The sequence below is a fragment of the Salvelinus namaycush genome, chromosome 16, assembly GCF_016432855.1.
Source record: "Salvelinus namaycush isolate Seneca chromosome 16, SaNama_1.0, whole genome shotgun sequence".
In the NCBI taxonomy this organism is placed as follows: domain Eukaryota; kingdom Metazoa; phylum Chordata; class Actinopteri; order Salmoniformes; family Salmonidae; genus Salvelinus; species Salvelinus namaycush.
This window is the reverse complement of record NC_052322.1, coordinates 14052149-14077036: the sequence shown is the minus strand read 5'-3', so window position 1 is coordinate 14077036 and position 24888 is coordinate 14052149. Positions and strand designations below refer to the sequence as shown.

The 24888-nt window shown below is 43.1% G+C and overlaps 1 protein-coding gene across 1 annotated transcript in view; it reads left to right on the top strand.

Moving 5' to 3' along the window:
• Positions 1-24639, top strand: part of LOC120061021 (limb region 1 homolog-like protein) — a 43042-nt gene extending 18403 nt beyond the window's left edge. The window contains exons 2-13 of the mRNA XM_039010507.1: positions 11881-11965; positions 16421-16454; positions 16805-16944; positions 17445-17672; positions 17819-17887; positions 17988-18052; positions 18667-18739; positions 18889-18975; positions 19173-19327; positions 20620-20851; positions 21792-21953; positions 22764-24639. Of these exons, the coding sequence (XP_038866435.1) occupies positions 11881-11965; positions 16421-16454; positions 16805-16944; positions 17445-17672; positions 17819-17887; positions 17988-18052; positions 18667-18739; positions 18889-18975; positions 19173-19327; positions 20620-20851; positions 21792-21953; positions 22764-22849 (1416 nt within the window). The 3' untranslated portion in view covers positions 22850-24639. The remainder of the gene's footprint in view (positions 1-11880; positions 11966-16420; positions 16455-16804; positions 16945-17444; positions 17673-17818; positions 17888-17987; positions 18053-18666; positions 18740-18888; positions 18976-19172; positions 19328-20619; positions 20852-21791; positions 21954-22763) is intronic.
• Positions 24640-24888: the final 249 nt, after the last annotated feature.

Genomic DNA, 24888 nt, shown 5'->3' with positions numbered 1-24888 from the left:
CCCCTAATGGGGATCCTTAATAAATAGAAATACCCTCTTATTCCACTTGTAAACAGTGTTGCTTGAATTCCAGAATGATCTTTATGATTAAGCCAATCTGTTGATTTGTATTCTGTGCTAAAAGGCTACCTCCATAGTGGACTTGTTCCATGCTGTACCAACTGGCCTCACAATAGAAAGGATCACTGTAATGTGTAAAAAGCTAGGAAGGAGTTTCCAAAACTTGCATTTCACTGCTTCAGCACAAAGGTTTATTCAGGGCATGAAGTTGAGCCAGCTTTCTGCCCCTACCACCACCTTCAACACAAAAGCTCAGGCAGCATTTGTACTGTATCGTAACTGTGAAACCCACTCAACTCCATACCACCACCTTGTTCTCAACCGCCTGGTAATCTCAGGCCCCTCAGCCTGTTGTCAACTGCCAGGGTCTTGTTGTGCTCAGTATAGTATACTGTAGCAAAACGTTTTGCAACGGTATACAACAATCTATTATTCTTGGACCAGTTCAAGTAGTAAACACGTGTTCACCTTCAACGACTTAACCCTCCCAGGGTGTTGTGATCCCCCACCTACCGGTACTTTCCCTTTTGTGGATATAGCTGGCTTATTATTGTCCCTTTTTCAGAACCCTGTCTTTCAAAGATAATCGGAATTTTACGAATTAACTTCAGATCTTTATTGTAAAGGGTTTAAACACTGTTTCCCATGCTTGTTCAATGAACCATAAACAGTTAATGAACATGCACCTGTGGAGCGGTCGTTAAGACACTAACAGCTTACAGACGGTAGGCAATTAAGGTCACGGTTATGGAAACTTAGGACACTAAAGAGGCCTTTCTACTGACTCTGAAAAACACCAACTGAAAGATGCCCAGGGTCCCTGCTCGTCTGTGTGAACGTGCCTTAGGCATGCGGCAAGGAGGCATGAGGACTGCAGATGTGGCCAGGGCAATAAATTGCAATGTCCGTACTGTGAGACGCCTAAGACAGCGCTACAGGGAGACAGGACGGACAGCTGATCATCCTCGCAGTGGCAGACCACGTGTAATAATACCTGCACAGGATCGGTATATCCGAACATCACACCTGCGGGACAGGTACAGGATGGCAACAACAACTGCACGAGTTACACCAGGAATGCACAATCCCTCCATCAGTGCTCAGACTGTCTGCAATAGGCTGGACTGAGAGCTTGTAGGCTTGTTGTAAGGCAGGTCCTCACCAGACATCACCGGCAACAACGTAACCTATGGGCACAAACCCACCGTCGCTGGACCAGACAGGACTGGCAAAAAGTGCTCTTTGCTGACGAGTCGCGGTTTTGTCTCATCAGGGGTGATGGTCGGATTTGCTTTTTATCGTTGAAGGAATGAGTGTTACAACCGAGGCCTGTACTCTGGAGCGGGATGGATTTTGGAGGTGGAGGGTCCATCGTGGTCTGGGTCTGTCACATTATCATCGGACTGAGCTCGTTGTCATTGCAGGCAATTTCAACGCTGTGCGTTACAGGGAAGACATCCTCCTCCCTCATGTGGTACCCTTCCTTCAGGCTCATCCTGAAATGACCCTCCAGCATGACAATACCACCAGCCATACTGCTTGTTCTGTGTGTGATTTCCTGCAAGACAGGAATGTCAGTGTTCTGCCATGGCCAGCGAAGAGCCCGGCTCTCCATCCCATTGAGCACGGCTGGGACCTTTTGGATCGGCGGGTGAGGGCTAGGCCCCCCCCCCCCCCAACAGAAATGTCCGTGAACTCACAGGTGCCTTGGTGAAAGAGTGGGGTAACATCTCACAGCAAGAACTGGCAAATCTGGTGCAGTCCATGAAGAGGAGATGCACTGCAGTACTTAATGCAGCTGGTGGCCACACCAGATACTGACTGTTACTTTTTATTTTGACCCACCCCCCCTCCTTTGTTCAGGGACTCATTATTCCATTTCTGTTAGTCACATGTCTGGAACTTGTTGAATCTTATGTTCATACAAATATTTACACGTTTGCTGAAATTAAACACAGTTGACAGTGAGGACATTTCTTTTTTTTGCTGAGTTTAGTTTGTCTTTTCTTTAGCAAGTTTTAGCTAAATCGTGTTAGCTGCTAATCGCTTGTTAGCTAATACATGTACTGAGTCAGAGCGAACGTAGCTAGCTCTACAGCCTGATACCAGGGATGGTGTAAGCCTAAATCAGAATGTTTGTGCAACAGTATCTTCTAAATCAAAGGGGAATAGGCGAAGCATGAATATGTTGGCTACATGAAGAAACATTTTAATGTAGCCAAAGATTATGGGGACCCCTAGGAAACACTGAACAACACTTTGGTTCCTAAGCTGTCACTAACTCTTCCCTGGCATTTTCATTCGTTGTCCTGTCAAACACTGTATTCAAAGTGCCCACTATTTCAATTCTAACTATATAATTAGAATAAACATTCTATTTCTATGATTCCAACCGTGTTTTGATCTAAATCACAATTAGAACATCTGGTAAAAAAAGGCTTAGATTATTATTATTATTTTGTCCATACCCTGCTGCCTACGTGGCAGTGCAGGAAATGCAGGCAATTATTTTAATTGAACAGTATAAAACAATCAGAATGGCGAAAGACTCATTGAAATCACATGTATGTGTTGCCACCCTAGGTTCATGCACTATTCATGAAGCACATTTAGAACTTTTATTAAAAAAACAAAATACTGTAAAAAAAAAAGAAAAAAAAGATTGAATGATATTTTGGCCATATCGCCCAGCCCAAGTTGTATTTGATGTTAAGCTGTACCAGGTTAGCTATACATCACAATTGGTAAGAGTTTGTCAACAAATCTACAAGACAATAGTTGGCCTGTGGTAAATGGGTCATCCCTATGCCCTTCAAGGAAGATGTTGTTTTTGTTACAATGTTTTGCCAACATGACCTGAATGTAACAGCCTGTCCAGGTTGCTGAATTCTGTCAAACCTGTTTTGTGACAGGTTTGGACACGGACTCAGACAGACTGCCCATCCATAGTGTGGCATCTTCTCACTGCCAAAATGAGAAACCATCCTGGAATGGCAGAAACTTTAGGAACTTCACTGTGGTTAGGCTAGTTTGTATGGGTCAGGGCCTAGGCCTAATATGAGTGAGTGAACCACTTGTTTTCCCCCTCGAATCTCATTGTTGGGATGTGATCCTATGGCTAGGAAGCGGGGGAACCACCATTTTATACTGAAACACGTCCTCTTCCATTGTCAAATGTACTTTCTACATATGTCAGAATAATGTAGGGTCTAAGCATTGATGTAAGGGGGAGTGTGCATGCTTTATCCTCTAACATTTTTTTTCCTACAGTGAAGAATAAAACAAGAAGTTGACCTTTTACTGTAGTGAAATAATTCCCTGTTTGAACAGATATGCCTACAATTACAATAAGAGGTGATGTCTAGTATGTGATCATATTTCAATAGATTGGGTTTAGGGCCATTATTCAGTTCACACGGACAAGGTGTGTTTGGACACGCGTTCTTCAATCTGTAGGAAATGCAGGTCCGTAAGGCTGTAGTTAAAAGGAGTGCACTATATAAGGAATAGAGTGCCAATTGGGACATACCCCTTACTAGGCAGAGGAAGCCATTTTGTCACGTTTCTCTCTGCCACTCTCCCAGAAGGGGACTTTCACATCTGTTATTCTCACCTCAGGATGAAGTCCTGCATCCTGTCACCCTCCCCTCACCCATCTCCCTCTGAGCTGCAAGGGGCTGGGGGGGGGGGGGTGCGCGTGTTGATGTGTTTTGTGTCCTTGTCTCTTTTATAGGTTTAGCTTGCGTAGGATCCCTTCCAACTTCCTTAGAGCACACATCCACTCACTCAACACATTCAGTTTTGGTGAATAATGTATTCATGCCCCACTACATACAATAACAAATCTGTGATTTGGAGTAGTCCTGTGAGTGTAGCCTACTTAATGTATACATATATTTAGTTTCAAGAGGAATGTTCTTCTGAGTACATGATTGTTTACTGCCACAGTGGTAGTTTACTGTCCTTCCGGACAGGGACCAATTAAATTGTGCATTCAATGGAGAAGATGCTATTAAGAGCATTTCATTCAGGCCTCAAGTCACAGTGCTCTTTTGTGATAGTTACCTGCATGTAGCTGGTCATTGGTTCAATTGAGTAGGGCTATAGTTACAGTTGAAGTCGGAAGTTTACATGCACCATAGCCAAATACATTTTAACTCAGTTTTTCACAATTCCTGACATTTACTAAAAATTCCCTGTCTTAGGTCCTGTCTTAGGTCAGTTAGGATCACCACTTTATTTTAAGAATGTGAAATTCAGAATAATAGTACGATTTTATTTCAGCTTTTATTTCCTTCATCACATTCCCAGTGGGTCAGAAGTTTACATACACTCAATTAGTATTTGGTAGCATTGCCTTTAAATTGTTTAACTTGGGTCAAACGTTTCGGGTAGCCTTCCACAAGCTTCCCACAATAAGTTGGGTGAATTTTGGCCAATTCCCCCTGACAGAGCTGGTGTAACTGAGTCAGGTTTGTAGGCCTCCTTGCTCACACATGCTTTTTCAGTTCTGCCCACAAATGTTCTATGGGATTGCGGTCAGGGCTTGTGATGGCCACTCCAATACCTTGACTTTGTTGTCTTTTAAGCCATTTTGCCACAACTTTGGAAGTATGCTTGGGGTCATTGTTCATTTGCAACCAAGCTTTCACTTCCTGACCTGATGTCTTGATGTTGCTTCAATATATCCACATAATTTTCCTTCCTCGTGATGCCATCTATTTTGAAGTGCACCAGTCCCTCCTGCAGCAATGCACCCCCACATGATGCTGCCACCCCCGTGCTTCACGGTTGGGATGGTGTTCTTCGGCTTGCAAGCATCCCCCTTTTTCCTCCAAACATAATGATTGTCATTATGGCCAAACAGTTATATATATTTTTTTCATCAGACCAGAGGACATTTCTCCAAAAGGAACGATCTTTGTCCCCATGTGCAGTTGCAAACCATACTCTGGATTTTTTTATGGCAGTTTTGGAGCAGTGGCTTCTTCCTTGCTGAGCGGCCCTTCAGGTTATGTTGATATAGGACTCGTTTTACTATGGATATAGATACTTTTGTACCTGTTTCCTCCAGCATCTTCACAAGGTCCTTTGCTGCTGTTCTGGGATTGATTTGCACGTTTCGCACCAAAGTACGTTCATCTCTGAGACAGAACGCGTCTCCTTGTGGATGGGTATGACGGCTGCGTGGTCCCATGGTGTTTATACTTGTGTACTATTGTTTGTACAGAGGAACGTGGTACCTTCAGGCATTTGGAAATTGCTCCCAAGGATCAACCAGACTTGTGGTCTATTTTTTTGTTCTTAATTCTTGGCTGATTTCTTTTGATTTTCCCATGATGTCAAGCCAAGAGGCACTGAGTTTGAAGGTAGGCCTAGAAATGCATCCACAGGTACACCTCCAATTGACTCAAATGATGTCAATTAGCCTATCAGAAGCTTCTAAAGGCATGACATAATTTTCTGGAATTTTCCAAGCTGTTTAAAGTCTGTCAACTTAGTGTAAACTTCTGACCCACTGGAATTGTGATACAGTGAAATAATCTGTCTAAACAATTGTTAGTAATTTTTCCAACTGAATAATGTCCTAACCGACTTGCCAAAACTATAGTTTGTTAACAAGAAATTTGTGGAGTGGTTGAAACACTTAGGTTGGAATCATTAAAACTAGTTTATGTAAACTTCCGACTTCAACTGTATGTGGTCCTTGTCCATAGGTACATTTGTAAAGAGCAATATATTTTTCCCTTTTGAAGTTGTCCTTTCCAGCACGGTTTCCAGGCGGCAGATATAGTTGATGCATAACCCAGCCCAGGACAGCACAGCACAGCTCTGTCTGGCTTGGCTCGGATGTTTTGCCCCACCCCCCCCCAGACAACCAGGTCAGCAGACGGCTTAAATGACTATCCGCTTAAATGGGATTAAATCAATGTTCAGTCGGTCAAGGAGTCAACGCTTGCAAAATACTACAGACTAGATGGGTCTAAATCAATTCAGGCTGGCTGCATGTTGAGCCTCGTTGGGATTTAGGTCTGTGTAGTTGCACCCATTTTTATTTTCTTCTCCTAATCCCTCACTCACCCCCTTTCTCCCTCTCTCCAACTGGGTAAACTGGTAATTTGCAGACACCCATCTATCCCTCTTGGCCTTTGTCATGAATGTCTCTGTGTAACCAATAACCGTCTCATGGTCATGGTAAAGTGTCACTTGTGGTGATCTGGGCTGAGTTTCCCGATGCACCCAAAGTGGTGTGAGCCTGGTTTGTCGAGAGAAATAACATGGGCTACTTTAGCAATGAAGGCTTTAGGAAAACCAGCCCTGGCCTCTCACTTGTCATTACAGTGGATGATGGTAATGCATTTTGATGTGGAAGTCATAGCTTGTTGTGACCTGAAAAAGCTTGATGTCAGTTCAAGACATTGACCGAGGTTTGAGTCAAACCCGCACATCTTGACTAGACCTACCTAATAATATTTACACAACTGTGCCAGTTTCTGAGTCCTTATGGTTGTCCTGCTTTGTCTCCCTGTTATCTTACCTGGCTTATCTTGCTCTGGTGCCATGTCTTTGGTCCTGTTTTCTCTCTCTCCTCTTAAATGTTCCTCCTCTATCTGTGCCTCTCACACCCCCCTCATCTGTCTGTACACACCCCATGGAGCCCCCAGCCTTGTCAAGCTTCTCTGCTAAACTGTGTACGTGACCAACAAACTTTGATTTGATAAGCATGTCGCGCAGCAATTCAACCATAATGACATCATGATCACCAAGTGGTGATAATCAACATGGTCTCGTTGGTTATCACCGGTACGTTATGTCATAGCTGTATTATTCATATTATGATTTATTTTTTTACGGTTGACTGTGTGGTTATCTGAAGCCAGTGTATTATCCAAATATAAATGTACCTTTGCTATGGCACAGCCTACTGCAGCGTGCCGGTGGGAAACGTGCCAGAGTCATTTATTCGAAAGGGGTCAGTTTATAGAGCACAAAAGTAAACGAGTAAAAGTGTAACGATCAACTATAGGCTACATAACCTAAATACACTGAGCAAAAATATAAACGCAACATGTGTTGGTCCCATGTTTCATGAGGGAAAAGATCCTAGAAATGTTCCATACTCACTCATTTGTCTACATCCCCTGTTAATGAGCATTTCTCCTTTACCAAGATAATCCATCCACCTGACAGATGTGGCATATCAAGAAGCTGATTAAACGGCATGATCATTACACAGGTGCAACTTGTGCTGGGGACAATAAAAGGCCACTCTAAAATGTATAGTTTTGTCACACAACACAATGCCACAGATGTCCCAAGTTTTGCGGGAGCGTGCAATTGGCATGCTGACTGCAGGAATGTCCCCCATAGCTGCCATAGAATTTTATGTTAATTTCTCTACCATAAGCTGCCTCCATTGTTGTTTTTAGATAATTTGGCAGGACATCCAACCGGCCTCGCAACTGCAGACCACATGTAACCATGCTAGCCCAGGACCTCAGGGAAGCTCATTTGCGAGCTCGTTGTCCTCACCATGATCTGACTGCAGTTCGGTGTTGTAACAGACTTCAGTGGGCAAATGCTCACCTTTTGATGGCCACTGGCATGCTGGAGAAGTGTGCTCTTCACGGATGAATCCTGGTTTCAACTGTACCGGGCTGATGGCAGACAGTATATTGGAGTGTGACTGTTTGAGGTTGTGGACAGGTGTCTTTTATACTGATAACAAGTTCAAACAGGTGCCATTAATACAGGTAACGAGTGGAGGACAGAGGAGCCTCTTAAAGAAGAAGTTACAGGTCTGTGAGAGCCAGAAATCTTACTTGTTTGTAGGTGACCAAATCCTTATTTTCCACCATAATTTGCAAATAATCACATTGTAGGATTTTTAATGAATTTTTCTGGATTTTTTTCCTTCTCTTTTTGTCTGTCATAGTTGAAGTGTACCTATGATGACAATTACAGGCCTCTCATCTTTTTAAGTGGGAGAACTTGCACAATTGGTGGCTGACTAAATACTTTTTTGCCCCACTGTATGGTGTCGTGTGGTTTGCTGATATCAACGTTGTGAACAGAGTGCCCCATGGTGACGGTGGAGTTATGGTATAGCCAGGTCATATCAATGGCAATTTGAATGCACAGAGATACCGTGACGAGATCCTGAAGCCCATTGTCGTGCCATTCATCCGTCGCTATCACCTCATGTTTCAGCATGTCTCCAGGATCTGTACACAATTCCTGGAAGCTGAAAATGTTCCAGTTCTTCCATGGCCTGCAGACACACCACACGTCACCCATTTTAAGCATGTTTGGGATGCCCTGGATTGACGGGTACGAAAGCGTGTTTCCGTTCCCGCTAGTAACCAGCAACTTCACACAGCCATTGAAGAGGAATGGGACAACATTTCACAGACCACAATCAACAGCCTGATCAACTTTATGCGAAGGAGATGGTCATGCTGCATGAGGCACCAGATACTGACTGGTTTTCTGATCCACAGCCCTAATTTTATTTTAATTTTTTAAATATATATTTTTAAAGTTGTGTAACGAACTGATGCAGATCTGTATTTCCAGTTGTGGATTCCATCGATTAGGGCCCAATTTATTTCAATTGACTGATTTCCTTATGAACTGTTACAGATAACACAAACAGTGTATTCAGAGCCCTTTTACGTTACAGCCTTATTCTAAAACAGATTTTTTTTAAATGGCCTCATTAATCTACACACAATACCCCATAATGACAAAGCAAAAACTTTAAAAAAAAACGTATTTACATAAGTATTCAGACACTTTGCTATGAGACTAGCAAATGTGCTCAGTTGCATCCTGTTTCCATTGATCATCCTTGATGTTTCTACAATTTGATTGGAGTCCACCTGTGGTAAATTCAATTGATTGGACAGGTACACACCTGTTTATATAAGGTCCCTCAGTTGACAGTGCATGTCAGAGCAAAAACCAAGCCATGCGGTTGACGGAATTGTCCGTAGAGCTCAGAGACAGGATTGTGTGGAGGCACAGATCTGGGGAAGGGTATCAAAACATTTCTGCAGCATTGAAGGTCCCCAAGAACACACTGGCCTCCATCATTCTTAAATGGAAGAAGTTTTGAACCACCAAGACTCTTCCCAAGAACCCGATGGTCACTCTGACAGCTCCAGGGTTCCTCTGTGGAGATTGTTGTCCTTCTGGAAGGTTCTCCCATCTCTGCAGCACTCCATCAATCAGGTCTTTATGGTAGAGTGGCCAGACGGAAGTCACTCCTCAGTAAAAGACACTCCCGCTTGGAGTTTGCCAAAAGGCACCTAAAGAACTCCAACCGTGAGAAACAAGATTCTCTGGTCTGAATCCTGAATGCCAAGCGTCACGTCTGGAGGAAACCGGGCACCATCCCTACGTTGAAGCATGGTGGGGGCAGCATGCTGTGCGGATTATATTTTTCAGCTGCAGGGACTGGGAGACTAGTCAGGATTGAGGCAAAGATGAACGGAGCAAAATGGACAGCGCTCCTTGCTGAACCTGCTCAGGACCTCGGACTGGGGCAAAGGTTCACCTTCCAATAGGACAAAAACCCTACGCACACAGCCAAGACAATGCAGGAGTGGCTTTGAGACAAGTCTCAATGTCCTTGAGTGGCCCGGACTTAACCCGATCAAACATCTCTGGAGAGACCTGAAAATAGCTGTCCAGCGATGCTCCCCATCCAATCTGACAGAGCTTGAGAGGATCTGGACAGAAGAATGGGATAAACTCCCCAAATATACAGGTGCGCAAAGCTTGTAGCGTCATACCCAAGGAGACTTGAGGCTGTAATCGCTGCCAAATGTACTTCAACAAAGTACTGAGTAAAGGGTCTGAATACTTTTGTAAATATATTTCTGTTTTAAATTTGCAAACATTTTCTTAACCAGTTTTTGCTTTGTTATATGTATGTAGATTTGATGAGGGGGAAAAATATAATTCTATCCATGTTTGAATAAGGCTCTGTTACGTAACAAAATGTGGAGAGAGTCCAAGAGTCCAAATGCGCTAGCTTACTGTGTGCTCCCAGTCCCCGGGTACAAGCTCTGAAAACGACCCTATTGATCCAATTTTTCTTTAGGGACAATAATTGTATTCTACCTAGGCTACAACAACGCAATATGTTTTGACATTAAAAAAAAATTTGTTTAAGTGAGTACAAAAGTCTAGACTGTAAACTGCAGTGAATAGCTTGTCATTTGAATAACCGCTCAAAAGCCTGGCAGTTTGAATGCATATTATTTTGAAATAACTGCATCTAGCCTGCCTGATTGGGCAACCATTTCGATCAGTTATGGGTCTTTTTGTCGGCAGTTTAACTTACAAGCTCCAGGCACATTAGCAGGCCAGTAATATGGTGTATTTTGTCAGGATGTTTCGGGTAACAGAAACATGCTAATGCAGCGATTTCTAGTGGTGCGCATATAAATTATGATAATGCACGAGCGAGGAGGAAGTTGTATCCATAGTTCCCCCGTTTTGTCTGAGAACTTACTTATAGGATATCTTCCTTCATTTGTGTAAATTTAGAGCTGGCACCACAGGCTTCAATAAAGACTAACCCAGTGGTTCTCAAGCCTCCTAGGGGGATCCCCAGCCGGTTCATTTATTTGATCTATTTTAGAACTAGCACGCCTGATTCAACTTGTCAACTAACCCTTGATTAGGTGAACTAGTTCAGGGCTAAAACAAAAATTGTGAAATGTCTGGGCGCCCCGAAGAGGTTGGAAAACCACTGGGCTAACCTAACCAGGTAAAATTTCGGACCCAAGTTGGAGGGTATGGCATGGTAGTAAATCAGCTGTAAAACGGTTTTATATGGGCTATGATGTGACCAGATTTTTCTAATCAGGGCATATGGTTTAAACAAACAAAATAGACAACTGCAATTGCACAGTAGAACTAACAGGGCTGAGTTTGCTTTCTGCAGGGTTTCATCATGTAGGCCTTTGCATCGTTAATTAAAAAGTTACTCACACAGTATGTCATCACTATTGGTGTGTATTGATTTAATTCCAGTCAATAATTTGATTGCTAAGGTCTAGGTAGCCTAGCCACCTGAAGTTTGAATATATGCCAAATTTGATCACATTTTCTTTTAACACAAGTAAATAGGCCTATATTAGGCTTCCAGAGTTCTTATACATTTTTATAGTTTACTTTGTTTTTCTCGTCTTGTGGCTGCTTCCCACACACAACGAGCCCCGCCCTCTGACACTCAAGCTGCGTCGTTTCTCCTCTGTTAGATTCACTTAAGGCGCCCGCATGCTAATCACTCGAAACCGTTCAAAAAGAGTTTGTGCATATTATGATGACATTTTGTGAGGTTTTGGACTTCGGTGAGGGCTGTTCGGGCACATCTTTTTTTCTAGAGGCAAGCCAAAGTCTACGCCACTCTGTCTGTGACTGGTTAACAGTAGGGATTACACTCTGTCTGTGATTGGTTAACAGTAGGGATTACACTTTGCTTAATGTTGTTCTATGATGTTATTCTAACAGTTTACCTTCGTGTTTTAATTTATCAAATCGCAATATATATGTTTTTCTTTGCCCATTATCATGCAGCCCTAACCTACTATGGTTTGTATAACTCTTTTTAGAAGGGCTGCTAGACTTGGGTTGGTATTATGTTGGTCCAATATGTGTATATTCTGCTTCTACTTATATTTGGATAAAAGTAAACCAAGTTGCACACTCCCTAAAAAGCTAATGAAGCTACTGTCAGAACTGTCAAAGCACATCCTGCTAATTGAAAAATGGTGCCAATGTTTTGTTTTTGTTTCCTCTCTGCAGATCTGTGTCCTCCTCTTCACCTGCCTCTACATTCTGTCCTACCTCATCCTCACTCACTTCAAGAAGAATGCGGACTATGTCACGGGTGAGTATGGATTAGAGGTCGACCGATTAATCGGAATGGCCGTTTTTTTAAATGTATTTTAAATTAGGGCCGATTTCAAATTTTCATAACAATCGGTAATCGGCATTTCTGGATGCCGATTACATTGCACTCCATGAGGAGACTGCATGGCAGGCTGGCCACCTGTTACGCGAGTGCAGCAAGGAGCCAAGGTAAGTTGCTAGCTAGCATTGTTTTTTATAAGATAAGTTTAATCAATCACGAGTTAACTACACATGGTTGATATTACTAGCTTGTCCTGCGTTGCATATAATCAATGTGGTGCCTGTTAATTTATCATCGAATCACAGCCTACTTCGGTGATTTAACAAGCGCATTCGCGAAAAAAGCCCTGTCTTTGCACCAATGTGTACCTAACCATAAACCTCAGTGCCTTTCTTAAAATCAATATACAAGTTTAAAAAAAAATGTAACCTGCATATTTAGTTAATATTGCCTGCGAACATGAATTTATTTCAACTAGGGAAATTTTGTCACTTCTCTTGCGTTCTGTGCAATCAGAGTCAGGGTATATGCAGCAGTTTGGGCCGCCTGGCTCGTTGCGAACTGTGTGAAGACTAATTCTTCCTAACAAAGACCGTAATTAATTTGCCAGAATTTTACATAATTATGACAACATTGAAGGTTGTGCAATGTAACAGAAATATTTAGACTTAGGGTTGCCGCCCATTTGATAAAATACGAAACGGTTCCGTATTTCACTGAAAGAATAAACATTTTGTCTTGAAAATGATAGTTTCCGGATTTGACCATATTAATGACCGAAGGCTCGTATTTGTGTGTATATTATATTCTAATTAAGTCTCTGATCTGATAGAGCAGTCTGACTTGAGCGGTGTTAGGCAGCAGCAGGCTCGTAAGCATTCATTCAAACAGCACTTTCCTGCGTTTGCCAGCAGCTCTTCGCTGTGCTTCAAGCATTGCGCTGTTTATGACTTCAAGCCTATCAACTCCCGAGATTAGGCTGGCAATACTAAAGTGCCTATAATAACATCCAATAGTCAAAGGTATATGAAATACAAATGGTATAGAGAGAAATAGTCCTATAATTACTACAACCTAAAACTTCTTAACTGGGAATATTGAAAATTCATGTTAAAAGGAACCACCAGCTTTCATATGTTCTCATGTTCTGAGCAAGGAACTTAAAATATATTTTTTTTACATGGCACATATTGCGCTTTTACTTTCTTCTCCAACACTTTGTTTTTGCATTATTTAAACCAAATTGAACATGTTTTATTTATTTGAGGCTAAATTGATTTGATGTATTATATTAAGTTAAAAATAAGTGTTCAGTATTCTAATTGTCTTCATTATATATATATATATATATATCGGCCGATTAATCGGTAACGGCTTTTTTTGGTCCTCCAATTATCGGTATCGGCGTTGAAAAATCATAGTCGGTCGATCTCTAGTATGGATATCTGTTTGCCTAGTCCCCCCCAAAAAGCAACTCAGTCCGGATTTCAACTTACTCTTGAAAGTTGCAATAGTAGAATGCACAACGTGTAATTTCGAAACTGGGACAATGCCTTTTTTGGGGAAAAGGCCCCAAAAAGTATACAGACAATGCCTTTGTCAAACAACACTGTTTCATGATGCATCAGTGAGATGTCAGGAGATGTTTTGAAACAATTACTGCTTTGCATACAACCCGGTGAATTATATGCGTTACAGCTGGATGAGTCAACAGACGTGGCGGGCATGGCACAGCTCCCGGTATATGTCCGTTACATTTATGGGGAGTCAATTAAGGAAGACATCCTCTTCTACAAACCACTGGAAACCAGGACAACAGGAGAGGATATTTTTAAAGTACTGGACAGCTTTGTGACATCAAATGGACTTTGGTGGTCAAGATGTGTTGGTATCTGTACTGATAGCGCAAAAGCCATGACATGGAAACCTAGTGGAACGTCAACAGTGAAGAGGCGACTCTGGGATGCTGGCCTTCTAGGCAGAGTTCCTCTGTCCAGTGTCTGTGTTCTTTTGCCCATTTTAATATTTTCTTTTTATTGGCCAGTCTAAGATGGCTTTTTCTTTGCAACTCTGCCTAGAAAGGTCATCATCCCGGAGTCGCCTTTTCACTGTTGACGTTGAGACTGGTGTTCTGTGGGTACTATTTAATTAAGCTGCCAGTTGAGGACTTCTGAGGCGTCTGTTTCTCAAACTAGACACTCCAATGTACTTGTCTTGCTCAGTTGCACCGGGGCCTCCCACTCTATTCTGGTTAGAGCCAGTTTGCACTGTTCTGTGAAGGGATTAGTACGCAGTGTTGCCAAGAACCTGAAGATCTCGTACAATCTCTTGCATGGAATAGTCTTCATTTCTCAGAACAAGAATAGACTGACGAGTTTCAGAAGAAAGTTCTTTGTTTCTGGCAATTTTGAGCCTGAAATTGAACTCACAAATTGTGATGCTCCAGATACTCAACTAGTCTAAAGAAGGCCAGTTTAATTACTTATTTAATCAGAACAACAATTTTCAGCTGTGCTAATATAATTGCAAAAGGGTTTTCTAATGATCAGTTAGCCTTTTAAAATGATTAACTTGGATTAGCTAACACAACGTGCCATTGGAACACAGGAGTGATGGTTGCTGTACACCTATGTAGATATTCCATTAAAAATCAGCCGTTTCCAGCTACAATAGTCATTTACAACATTAACACTGTCTACACTGTATTTCTGATCATTTTTATATTTTAATGGACAATTTTTTTATTTTCTTTCAAAAAAAGGACATTTCTAAGTGGCCCCAAACTTTTGAACGGTCTCTCTCTCTCTGTCCATAGGCCATCATTGTAAATAATAATTTGTCCTTAACTGACTTGCCTAGTTAAAATAACATGCAAACAGTACCAGTCAAACGTTTGGACACCTACTCATTCAGGGTTTTTCTTCATACTATTTTCTACATTGTGGAATAATGGTGAAGACATCAAAACTATGAATAACACCTATGGAATCATGTAGTAACCAAAAAAGTGTTTAATCGAAATATATTTTAGGTTCTTCAAAGTAGCCATCCTTTGCCTTGATGACAGCATTGCACACTCTTGGCATTCACCTGGGATGCTTTTCCGACGGTCTTGAAGGAGTTAGCAAGTGCTTGTCAAATTGTGACTGAGAGACTGAAGTGTACAGCCTGCGCAAGAAAGCAAAGCGGAGCTCATGCCTTTTCAAGCGACTTTTTTCAATTCATTAGTCACATCGTGCAGCCTCACTATGTATTAAATATCAAAATGTATAGCCCAATGTTTGTAGAACAACAAGTTACATGAATAACTCTAAATGTAAGCATATAGGAGTACCCATTTATTTTTTTAGCTGCATGTGTGTGCACTCCCTCAAAATGTTTGGTGACAATTTCCTTTCTATTTTATTCATATGTCTCTTTAGACCCGTCTTAAATAATGTATTTATTGTGAAGGTGTAGGCTATATTTCATAGATTTATAAGACTTTTTAAAATGTAGATGTTCCAAAGGTCTGCATTTGTGACTTGTAGGCTGTGTGTGGAAGCCAGGAGATGTTAAATGGGTTTGTTAATTAACGGTCAAATACCCTGAGACCGACCCAGTTATTTGCTTGACAATCACCAACTGATGAAATTGTGACAGCCCTAATCCTATGAATTGAACGTTGGAAGTGTGGCTGTGCAAATGCAATTTGGTTATGTACCTTATGTAATCACTCCAGTGAAGTGTGTTTATTGAAAAACCGCTGTAGCACATCCGCTCCAACATAACAAGTCTGGCCTGTAGCTGTGTCGCTCTGGCTCTGCAGAGGTTTAGCTGTTTGGAGCCGGGCCAGCCCACTGAGCCGGGCCAGCCCACTGAGCCGGGCCAGCCAGTGGGTTTTGGAAAGAGTCAGCTAAACCTGTTCTGCGTTACGAGTACAGTGTTTCCAATGAATGTCCACCGCAGTCAGTCAACTCACCGCAGTCAGTCAATACCACCGGCAGAGCATGTGTGCCTCGCAGCTTAATGGTGTGATGTTGAAGATGGGCTCTGTGAATCGATTCTGATGCTGCGAACTGGTTTCTCTTGCTCCCTGTACATATTCCCCCCCCACACTCTTCAGTTCTCCTCCTGACCTATACAGACTCTTGTTCTTTTGTGTCTGTAACACGGTGTACTCCGCATATCTCCATTTGAGGCCAACTACTTATTTCCCCTCTGTCCGTGTCGATCGGCGCTACCTTAGTTTCTTACCGATATCTCTGTTTTTCTAAGTATATCCCTCCAGACACTCTAGGCAACATACGTTGCCCCGACACAATTTCAACTCTTATGTCTGGGTAAATGGGTTGTGTTGACAAGATGCTCACATGCCTTTAGTCAGTACTAGCGTGCCTGTTGGTTTAGCTGTGAAGCACTCACTCTTTTATGTTTTCTGCCGTTTTCCAGATGACATTGAAGATGCGACCGCCAACAAAATTGCGTAAGTAAAGAGACATAATGATTTAACTGACCTAGCAGCAGTCTGCAATTTGACTCAGTCAGTCTGTGATTAGAGTGGCTGTGTGTGAGCAGAGTATTTGAGCTTGTATCGGAGTCGATGTGACCTACGAGATGACACAACTTGGCCTGTGTAACTGTCCTCCTTGCCCTTTGTCCTTACATGCTGATATTCCTTTCCTCCCTCCCCACCCAGAGCAACTAGCATCCAAAACACATACACACAATACTGTATTGTCCAAATGACATAAACATACAACGTACATTGACCAATCTACAGACACCCTCGTTACAGCACACGTCTCCCTCACAGTTCTCTCTCTTCCTGTCTAGGCTGTGGCTGTGTACGTTTACCCTCTCTGTGGCAGTGTGCGCTGTGCTGCTCCTCCCCATCTCCATCCTGTCCAATGAGGTGCTGCTCATCTTCCCTCACAGCTACTACATGCAGTGGCTCAACGGATCGCTCATTCACGGTACTGATCCACGTTTACACCACAGCACCCAATACCGCTCCACGTTTTCAACCCAAGTCGTTCATTCATTGTCAGAGTGCCCATAGCCCCAAACCTCAAACAACTGTTTTAACTACATTTTGAAGGTTGATAGTCAATGAGCTCCAAAACAAAACGAATGATTCATTACTATGGTTTTGGGAACCTTGCACTGTTGCCTGTTATGTAATAATATCCCATGGTGCGTCTATCACAGTAATGAAACGTGAGCTCCACAAACCAGCAGTTGAAGGGAAGTGGGGCCCCAAATATTCATAGCGAGCACTGTCAACTCTAGTCCCTCTTGCTTATTTCCATTGAGCTCTACAGGTCTCTGTGTTCTGTATACCCCCAAAAACAGTGTTTCCCTAAACGGCTAGGCTGCGCCTCACTGTGGTGGTCGTGTTTGTTGCTAGATTTCTATCCCTTTTTATGAACTTACCGTACTGAAATGTTTTGACCATCTTTCTCTCCATCATCAGGCTTATGGAACCTAGTGTTCCTGTTCTCCAACCTGTCCCTGGTCTTCCTCATGCCCTTCGCCTACTTCTTCACCGAGTCGGAGGGCTTTGTGGGCTGTAAAAAGGGGGTGATGGCGCGGGTGTATGAGACGGCGGTGGTGCTGCTGCTGCTCACTCTGCTGGTGCTGGGCATGGTGTGGGTGTTTGTGGCCCTGCTGAACAACCACAGCGCCAGGGAGAGCCTCTACGGTCAGTTGATCTTTGCTTTTCATTCAAGCCATTTTTGCAACTGTTCGCAATGGCTAAGTATTTTTGAATTGAATTGGTGTCTTTTATTTTTTGGAGAACCTTTTATCAAAGTCCTTTTTCTAATGACCTGTTGTCTCCCATCTTAGACATGTGGGAGTACTACCTTCCTTACCTCTACTCTGCCATCTCTCTGTGTGGAGTGCTGCTGCTGCTATGTGAGGACACCTCCACTATGTCTCGTCCATCTGCCGCACTGGCTGCTTAACTTGTGATGTGTATGAATGCTGCCTGACACCTCTTCCCGTCTCCTTGCAGTGTGCACTCCGTTCGGGCTGTCCCGCATGTTCAGTGTCACCGGGAGCCTACTGGTCAAACCACGGGTGAGTGATAGTCCACAAACCTTTTCTCCCGTATGCAGACAATAACCGAACACAGTGACATTGTTATATCTTTGGTATTTTATTAGGATCCCCATTAGCTGTTGCAAAAGCAGCAGCAGCTCTTCCTGGGATCCACACAAAACATGAAACATAATACAGAATGACATAATACAGAACCTCAATAGACAAGAACAGCTCAAGGACAGAACTACATTAAAGAAAATGTAAAAGGCACACGTAGCCTACATATCAATGCATACACACAAACTGTCTAGGTCAAATAGGGGAGAGGTGTTGTGTTTATCTGTTTTTTTACACCAGGTTTGCTGTTTATTTGAGCAATATGAGATGGAAGGAAGTTCCATGCAATAAGGGCTCTATATAATACTGTACGTTTTCTTGAATTTGTTCTGGATTTGGGGACTGACGAGATCCCTGGTGGCATGTCTGGTTGGATAAGTGTGTGTGTGTGTGTGTGTGTGTGTGTGTGTGTGTGTGTGTGTGTGTGTGTATTAGAGCTGTGTGTAAGTTGATTATGCAAACAATTTTGGGATATCGTTGACAATAACATAACACTAATGACTCAATGACATCCATCCCCTGTGTTTCCTCAGCTGTTGGAGAATGTGGAGGTGGAGATGAACTGTGCTGCGTTTGAGGAGGCTTCGCTCTCCAGGACACTGAACAGTGAGTGGGCCAGCGACCGTGGGCTACAATAGTCTCTCAACATGGGACAATTAAATGGATTTCTATTGGGAATCGTACACTGCCTGTAGCACACGTCCATGACTCATGAGGAGGTGGTGGTTGTGTTGACCGTGCTCTGTTCCTTGTAGGGGGTAGCACGGCATGCTGGGTCAGTGTGAACGTGGAGCCTTTGCGGACGCAGTTCCTCGGCGTCCAGGCCAAACGAATCGCCCTCGGTAAGAATAATACTGTTTTTATTAAATTCTCTTGACTTACTTGGGTTGGATCAAATTCATTGGAAGATTATACGACATTGTTGGATTGAATTCGGGCATTAGGGAAAAAATCCCAGGAATAGCTTCACTGCTCACCGGGAGACTGACAGCGTTGTCTACAGTGGTCCTTGTCCTCATCTCTCTCTCTCTTCCCCCAGAGATGCGTAGGAGAGCGTCACCATGGCAGCGGAACCTGTTCTACCCTCTGGCCATGCTGCTGCTCCTAGCTCTAACGGTGGCCTGTGTGTTGATGGTTTGTTTCCATGTTCTGGAGCTCCTGTTCGACGAGACGGCCATGCCTAGTGGAATGCGGGTGAGAGGACTCTACTAAGGGGAATAAGGGACGGCGTGAGCTGGAAAGGGGCTTTGTATGGATTATTCTCGACAGCCTGCTGTTCATTTTATAGCATGTAGGGCGTTTACACACTCTGCCCAATGTGGGTGAAAGCACGCTTTGTTGGTAATGTTTTCCCTTCGTTAGGTTTTAAAATACATTTTACCGTGATAAATATGATCACGTTCTGAATCGTTCCGTGAGGTCTTTCTTTAGCATATCATTTAACATTATATCCAAAAAGTCTGATTTCCTGACTTAGTACATCTGATCATAAGCACTGAGCTCTGATCATTTTAAGAGCTGTGCAGCTTTCTTGCCAAAACGTCTGAGGATTTTGTGGTCGGCGTCATTCCACGGTGTTTCCATGGGTCGCAGACCGTTATTTCAGCTCGCGTCAGGCCAATTTAAGGCTTAGACAATAGAAAGCTTGCGGTACACTTAGTGCTCCGTTGACATTTTTAGAGATGCTTGTTTTTGTAAGAACATGTGAACAGCGTATATATCTATCTTACTTCCTATTGTTTTATGTCCACCGGATTTGAGAAGAAAGTGAGCCTGTCGGGTAGCCTTCATTCTGGCACAGCATCCAGTCTAGCTGACGCAATGCTATTTACCAGATTTCTTTAAAATATATATATATATATTTTACCACTTATTTTCGCTGGCCTCAATTTAATTTAGTCAGCCTAATTTTCACCTTCCTACTACGGTAAAAAATCCAATAATTTGAACGGATTAGGATCTAAACACAGTCTGGACCATTGATTTTCTTAGTGGATTATCTACACAATTTAACAGATAATTTAACCCATTGGTCAAAATGGTTTTGGATTGGACACCCTATAGCCGGGGTACTCCACTCTTACCCTAGGAGGTCCCGCAGCCTGCTGGTTTTCTGTTCCACCTGATCATTAATTGCACACACCTGGTGTCCCAGGTCTAAATCAGTCCCTGATTAAAAGGGAACAACTAAAAAATGCAGTGGAACTGGCTTCAAGGTCCAGAGTTGCGTTTGAGGGGCTATGGCATGAGTTTACTCCTATCTGTATAGATATGTTGAATTCTAACGATGCACATTGACCTATTGCCTCTGTAATGTCGATCCTGAATAGCCTGTTCTATGTTGTGACCGAGGGCCGTGTCTTTCATAAAGATTTTTCAAGACTAAACAATTCTAAGGACATAAACTTGTGGAGGGAGGGAGGGTAGGAACATTTTTATACAGGATAACAGATTTGCATTGATCGTATGTTTGCTCTGCGTGGTAGGACCCTCGCCTGGGGACGGCTTCCTTCTCCATGTTTGGTTCTCTGGGAGCAGCAGTGCAGGTGGTCCTCATCCTGTACCTGATGGTGTCGTCTGTGGTGGGCTTCTACAGCTCTCCTCTCTTTACCTCCCTGCTGCCCCGCTCTCAGGACACCAACCTCACACAGATCATTGGGAACTGTGTGTCTCTTCTGGTCCTCAGCTCAGCACTGCCGGTCTTCTCTCGCACCCTGGGTAAGAGCCCTCCCCGTTCCCCAGGTTGAGTTTCTACATTCTTGTCGTCTCGTATGGTTGAACAAAAAAGAGATGCGTAGACCCCCACAGTGGTATCATAATACCCATAAAACCTAGTGGTCAAACAGGGAAATGGTTCTAATTGTTTTTCCACCATAAATGTTTCCCATTGGGGGATTTCAGAAATACTTAAGGTAAGGGCTGTTTTTCCTGTAGGCTTACCCTGACATGACGTTTTGATAACCATGTAAATCTCTCTCGGACAAGGTGACTTATCAATTGTTATTTTTATTTTTTATTTAACCTTTATTTAACTAGGCAAGTTGGTCCAAATTCTTATTGACAATGACGGCCTAGGAACAGTGGGTTAACTGCCTTGTTCAGGGGCAGAATGACCGATTTTTACCTTGTCAGCTTGGGGATTCGATCTAGCAACCTTTCGGTTACTGGCTCAACTAGGCTACCTGCCGTCACACCCGTAAGCCTACATGAAACACAGCCCTTATTTCAAGTGTTTCTATTGGAAACATAAAAAAAAAAAAATCGTCTATTGGAAACATTTATGGTGGAAAACGATTGGAACCATTTCCCTGTTTGACCACTAGGTTTTATGGGTATAATGACACCTCCACTGTGGGGCTCTATTGCCTACTGTAATTAGACTGAGAGCTTCTGGTTGTAGTGTCATTTCTGAACACAAGAGGGCATGTGTATGCAGTCAATCACTATGAACACTGTGTGACCTTGGCCATGGTCAAGTACTGTGCTTCAGAAATGCACCCTTCTTTCCTTCCTCTCGAAGTATTCACAGATCTGAATCGGATGGATTAGTAAAGGTAATATGGATTTGAACTTTATTTATCCATGGGGGGGGGTGAAGATATGCTGAGCAGTTTATAGTGTCGAACTAATCACATTCTGTCTCTTACCTGTTCTTCAGGGATCACACGGTTTGACCTGCTGGGAGACTTTGGGAGGTATAACTGGCTGGGGAACTTCCACATAGTGTTCCTGTACAACATTCTGTTTGCTGGCCTCACCTCTGCCTGCCTCATCAACACTCTCACCTGGGCTGTGCAGGGAGAACTCATACGTGCCTTCGGTACGTAACACAATCAATCAATCATAAGTATTTATAAAGCCCCCTTTTTACATCCGTGCTCTACAGGAATATGTCTATGAACCTGATACCTGCCTTTCTGTGTGTTAGCTTTTAATGTTTAGATGTTAGAGTCCATGCTTTTGTATAACTTCACATCTTCTTTTTTAAAGTCATGTTCCACTCAAAATACAACTCCATGATTTTGTCCACCTATCTTGGCTGTAGTCGACTCCCCCAATCCGTTTTTGGATATGCATCTTTCTTTCTTAGGTATTTGGTAGTCGTATTGTGTTACTTTCATTATGCAGTAGAAGGGTTGTGCTAGCTGCCAATAGTCAGTGTGTTTTTAGAGTGACTGTACTGTGAGCTAGCTTCCAAGGTGTTCTCTTCCCAGCTCTGAGCCTGGCCATGTTTCCCAATGGGCTGGTCTCCTTTCCTCAGATAGAAAGGCCTATACAATTCTCTCAGGAAAGAGGGGAGTAGGAGTCCCCTAGGGGCCTGTGGGCCTGGCCGCTGTGGGCCTCCCGGGCCCCCACACACACTCGCCCTCTGCCCCTCCGCCCAACACAAACAGTTCGGCGCGTAGAGCCCGTGGACACGCACCCCCCCCTTCCTCACGGGATAGATAGCATCTCTCCTCTCCTGCTACCTCCCCAACAGCTTTTGTTCTGTTCTGTGATTTGATGGACTTTCTTTGCACCCAAACTAGCCTTTTTTAAAATCTTTTATTTTTCTCACACTCTGTCGGCGGTAATCATGCCATTTCGTTCCACTGTTGGTGTTAATCGTAAGTGTTGTATGTCTCCACAGGTCTCCACAAACTTCCTCTGACAGTGTCCCGCACAACCATCCCCCTCAAGCTCCTCCTGGCAAATGGCCTGTCAAAGATCCAGTGACTGACATTCCCTTGACCAATCAACCGTGATCTTTAATCCCGACTGGGACCTGAGCCCCCTGGATAGCATTCCCATTGGACCAAAGGCACCTTGTCTTCAGTCCTCCAGTCAATCTGTGTCTGGATCACCAAGATGAAGAGACCGGAGTGGAGGATTAGAAGTGCAGTTTGGACAATGACGCAGTAGAGCTCTGCTCACTGACCAATATAAGTTGACTTGGGGAACCAACTTAAACGGTCTCGCTTTTTGACTACAGTACTGGGGTTCTATTGAAATCACTGTGTGCAGTAATCTGAGGCAAAAATGATAAATTCTGGAACTGCTAAAATATTCTAGAACTGAAGAAGGTTCTGGAACTGAAAAAGAGATCTTATCAGGGTTTTTGGGTCATGGCTAGAAGGGATTCAACTTTTGTCAGATATTACTTTTCGTAGCAGGTTAGGAGAATGAGGTTAAGGTTAGGAGAAGGGTTGGGATTAGTTCAAATGTTAAAAAAAAATCTGCTTTTGACGTTAATTTGAGAAAAGCTGGGTCCCTTCTAGCCATGACCGGGTTCTTGTTGACCTTGTGACATCATACAGTACATCCTGGATGTCCTAATGCCTTATGAGAAACTCACAATGGGTTCGAGAGGTGGAGGTGGGACCGACTTACTTTGCTCTTTGGACACGCACGTGTAAAAGTCAGCAAATCTATTTTGGAACATTACGTTGCAACTGACATTTCCTTTTCCTGATCAGGGGTTGAGCGGTTGAGTCCTCTCTCTGCCTCCCCTCTCCCCACGCCTTCCTCTCTCTCTCTCATGTAAGACTACTATTTCTGGGCCTCACTCCTTTGAATCCCACTTCCATGTCTTTTTAAGACTCCTTGTCTGTCTGTAATGGTGTTGTGTCCGTTAATGAGAGGATGTTTTTAAACCTGGGTATTTTACATGCCTTGACCTTCACATAGTGGAGGAAGAGAAGGGGACAGGACAGGGTTGTGTTCATTAGGTTACGGTTTAAAGCATTTTAGTTCTCTTCCATTTGGTGCCGGACGAACACAACCCAGGATTTGTTTTAAACTGATAACATTGAATTAGTGAACAATGTAAGAAAAGATACCTGAACACAAAGGGGAAAATAGAAAAGGGAGGTTGTTATTGGTTGTATAATGGCATTTCTGTTCCCTTTTTAAAGGAGCTTCCTTAATGCAAAGTAACACTCACTTGTGTGTGTCCTGCCTTGGACCAATCATACTGTGAATTGTTTGTTAATGTTCAAGTGCAATACTGTTTACGCTCCACTGTCAATTCCAATGACGTGTTTTTCCTGAACTTTTATGTTAGAATAATATAAATGAATGATCTCTAGCGGTTTTTATTTTTTAGATCTCTTTATGGTGATCCTGTGTCATGCTTTTCCTTTGCTGTATCAGCATGTATGTTAAGTTGTTTTAATTGTTGTTATTATAAGCTGTTAGACAATCAGTTCCTTTCTCTGTCGCCAGCAGGGGGCAGGGTCTCCCAAACTCACCGGCAGCCTTCTGACGCTTGCCCTGAGGTTCCGTCAGAACCTTCTATCCTTAGGGCAATGGTTCTGTTTGGTCAGTCATTGCACATAGCGTTTACTCATTTCATGTCGCGTAACAAGTCTTTCGAATCTATTGTTTGGGGCGCAAACTGTTTTTTATGGTTTACTTTTAGTGCTCTAAAATGTTTTGATGTTGTAAAATGTATATATTTTTTTTAATGAGCCGTGGAGAAAAAGGACATGTATTACATTTTTCTATGCATAAAGTGTCCTGTCTGATATGTATGGATTGGTATGAGTAATAAGACTTACAGTGCAGTAAGTCTATACATGATCAGGTCTCATTATCCAGCCCGTCCCACTTTGTGTGGGCGTTTGCTGGCACGTCAGCAAACCCCTGTGCGGTTTACGTCAGTCCCCCCCTGTGCGGTTTACGTCAGTCCCCCCCTGTGCGGTTTACGTCAGTCCCCCCCTGTGCGGTTTACGTCAGTCCCCCCCTGTGCGGTTTACGTCTGTCCCCCCCTGTGC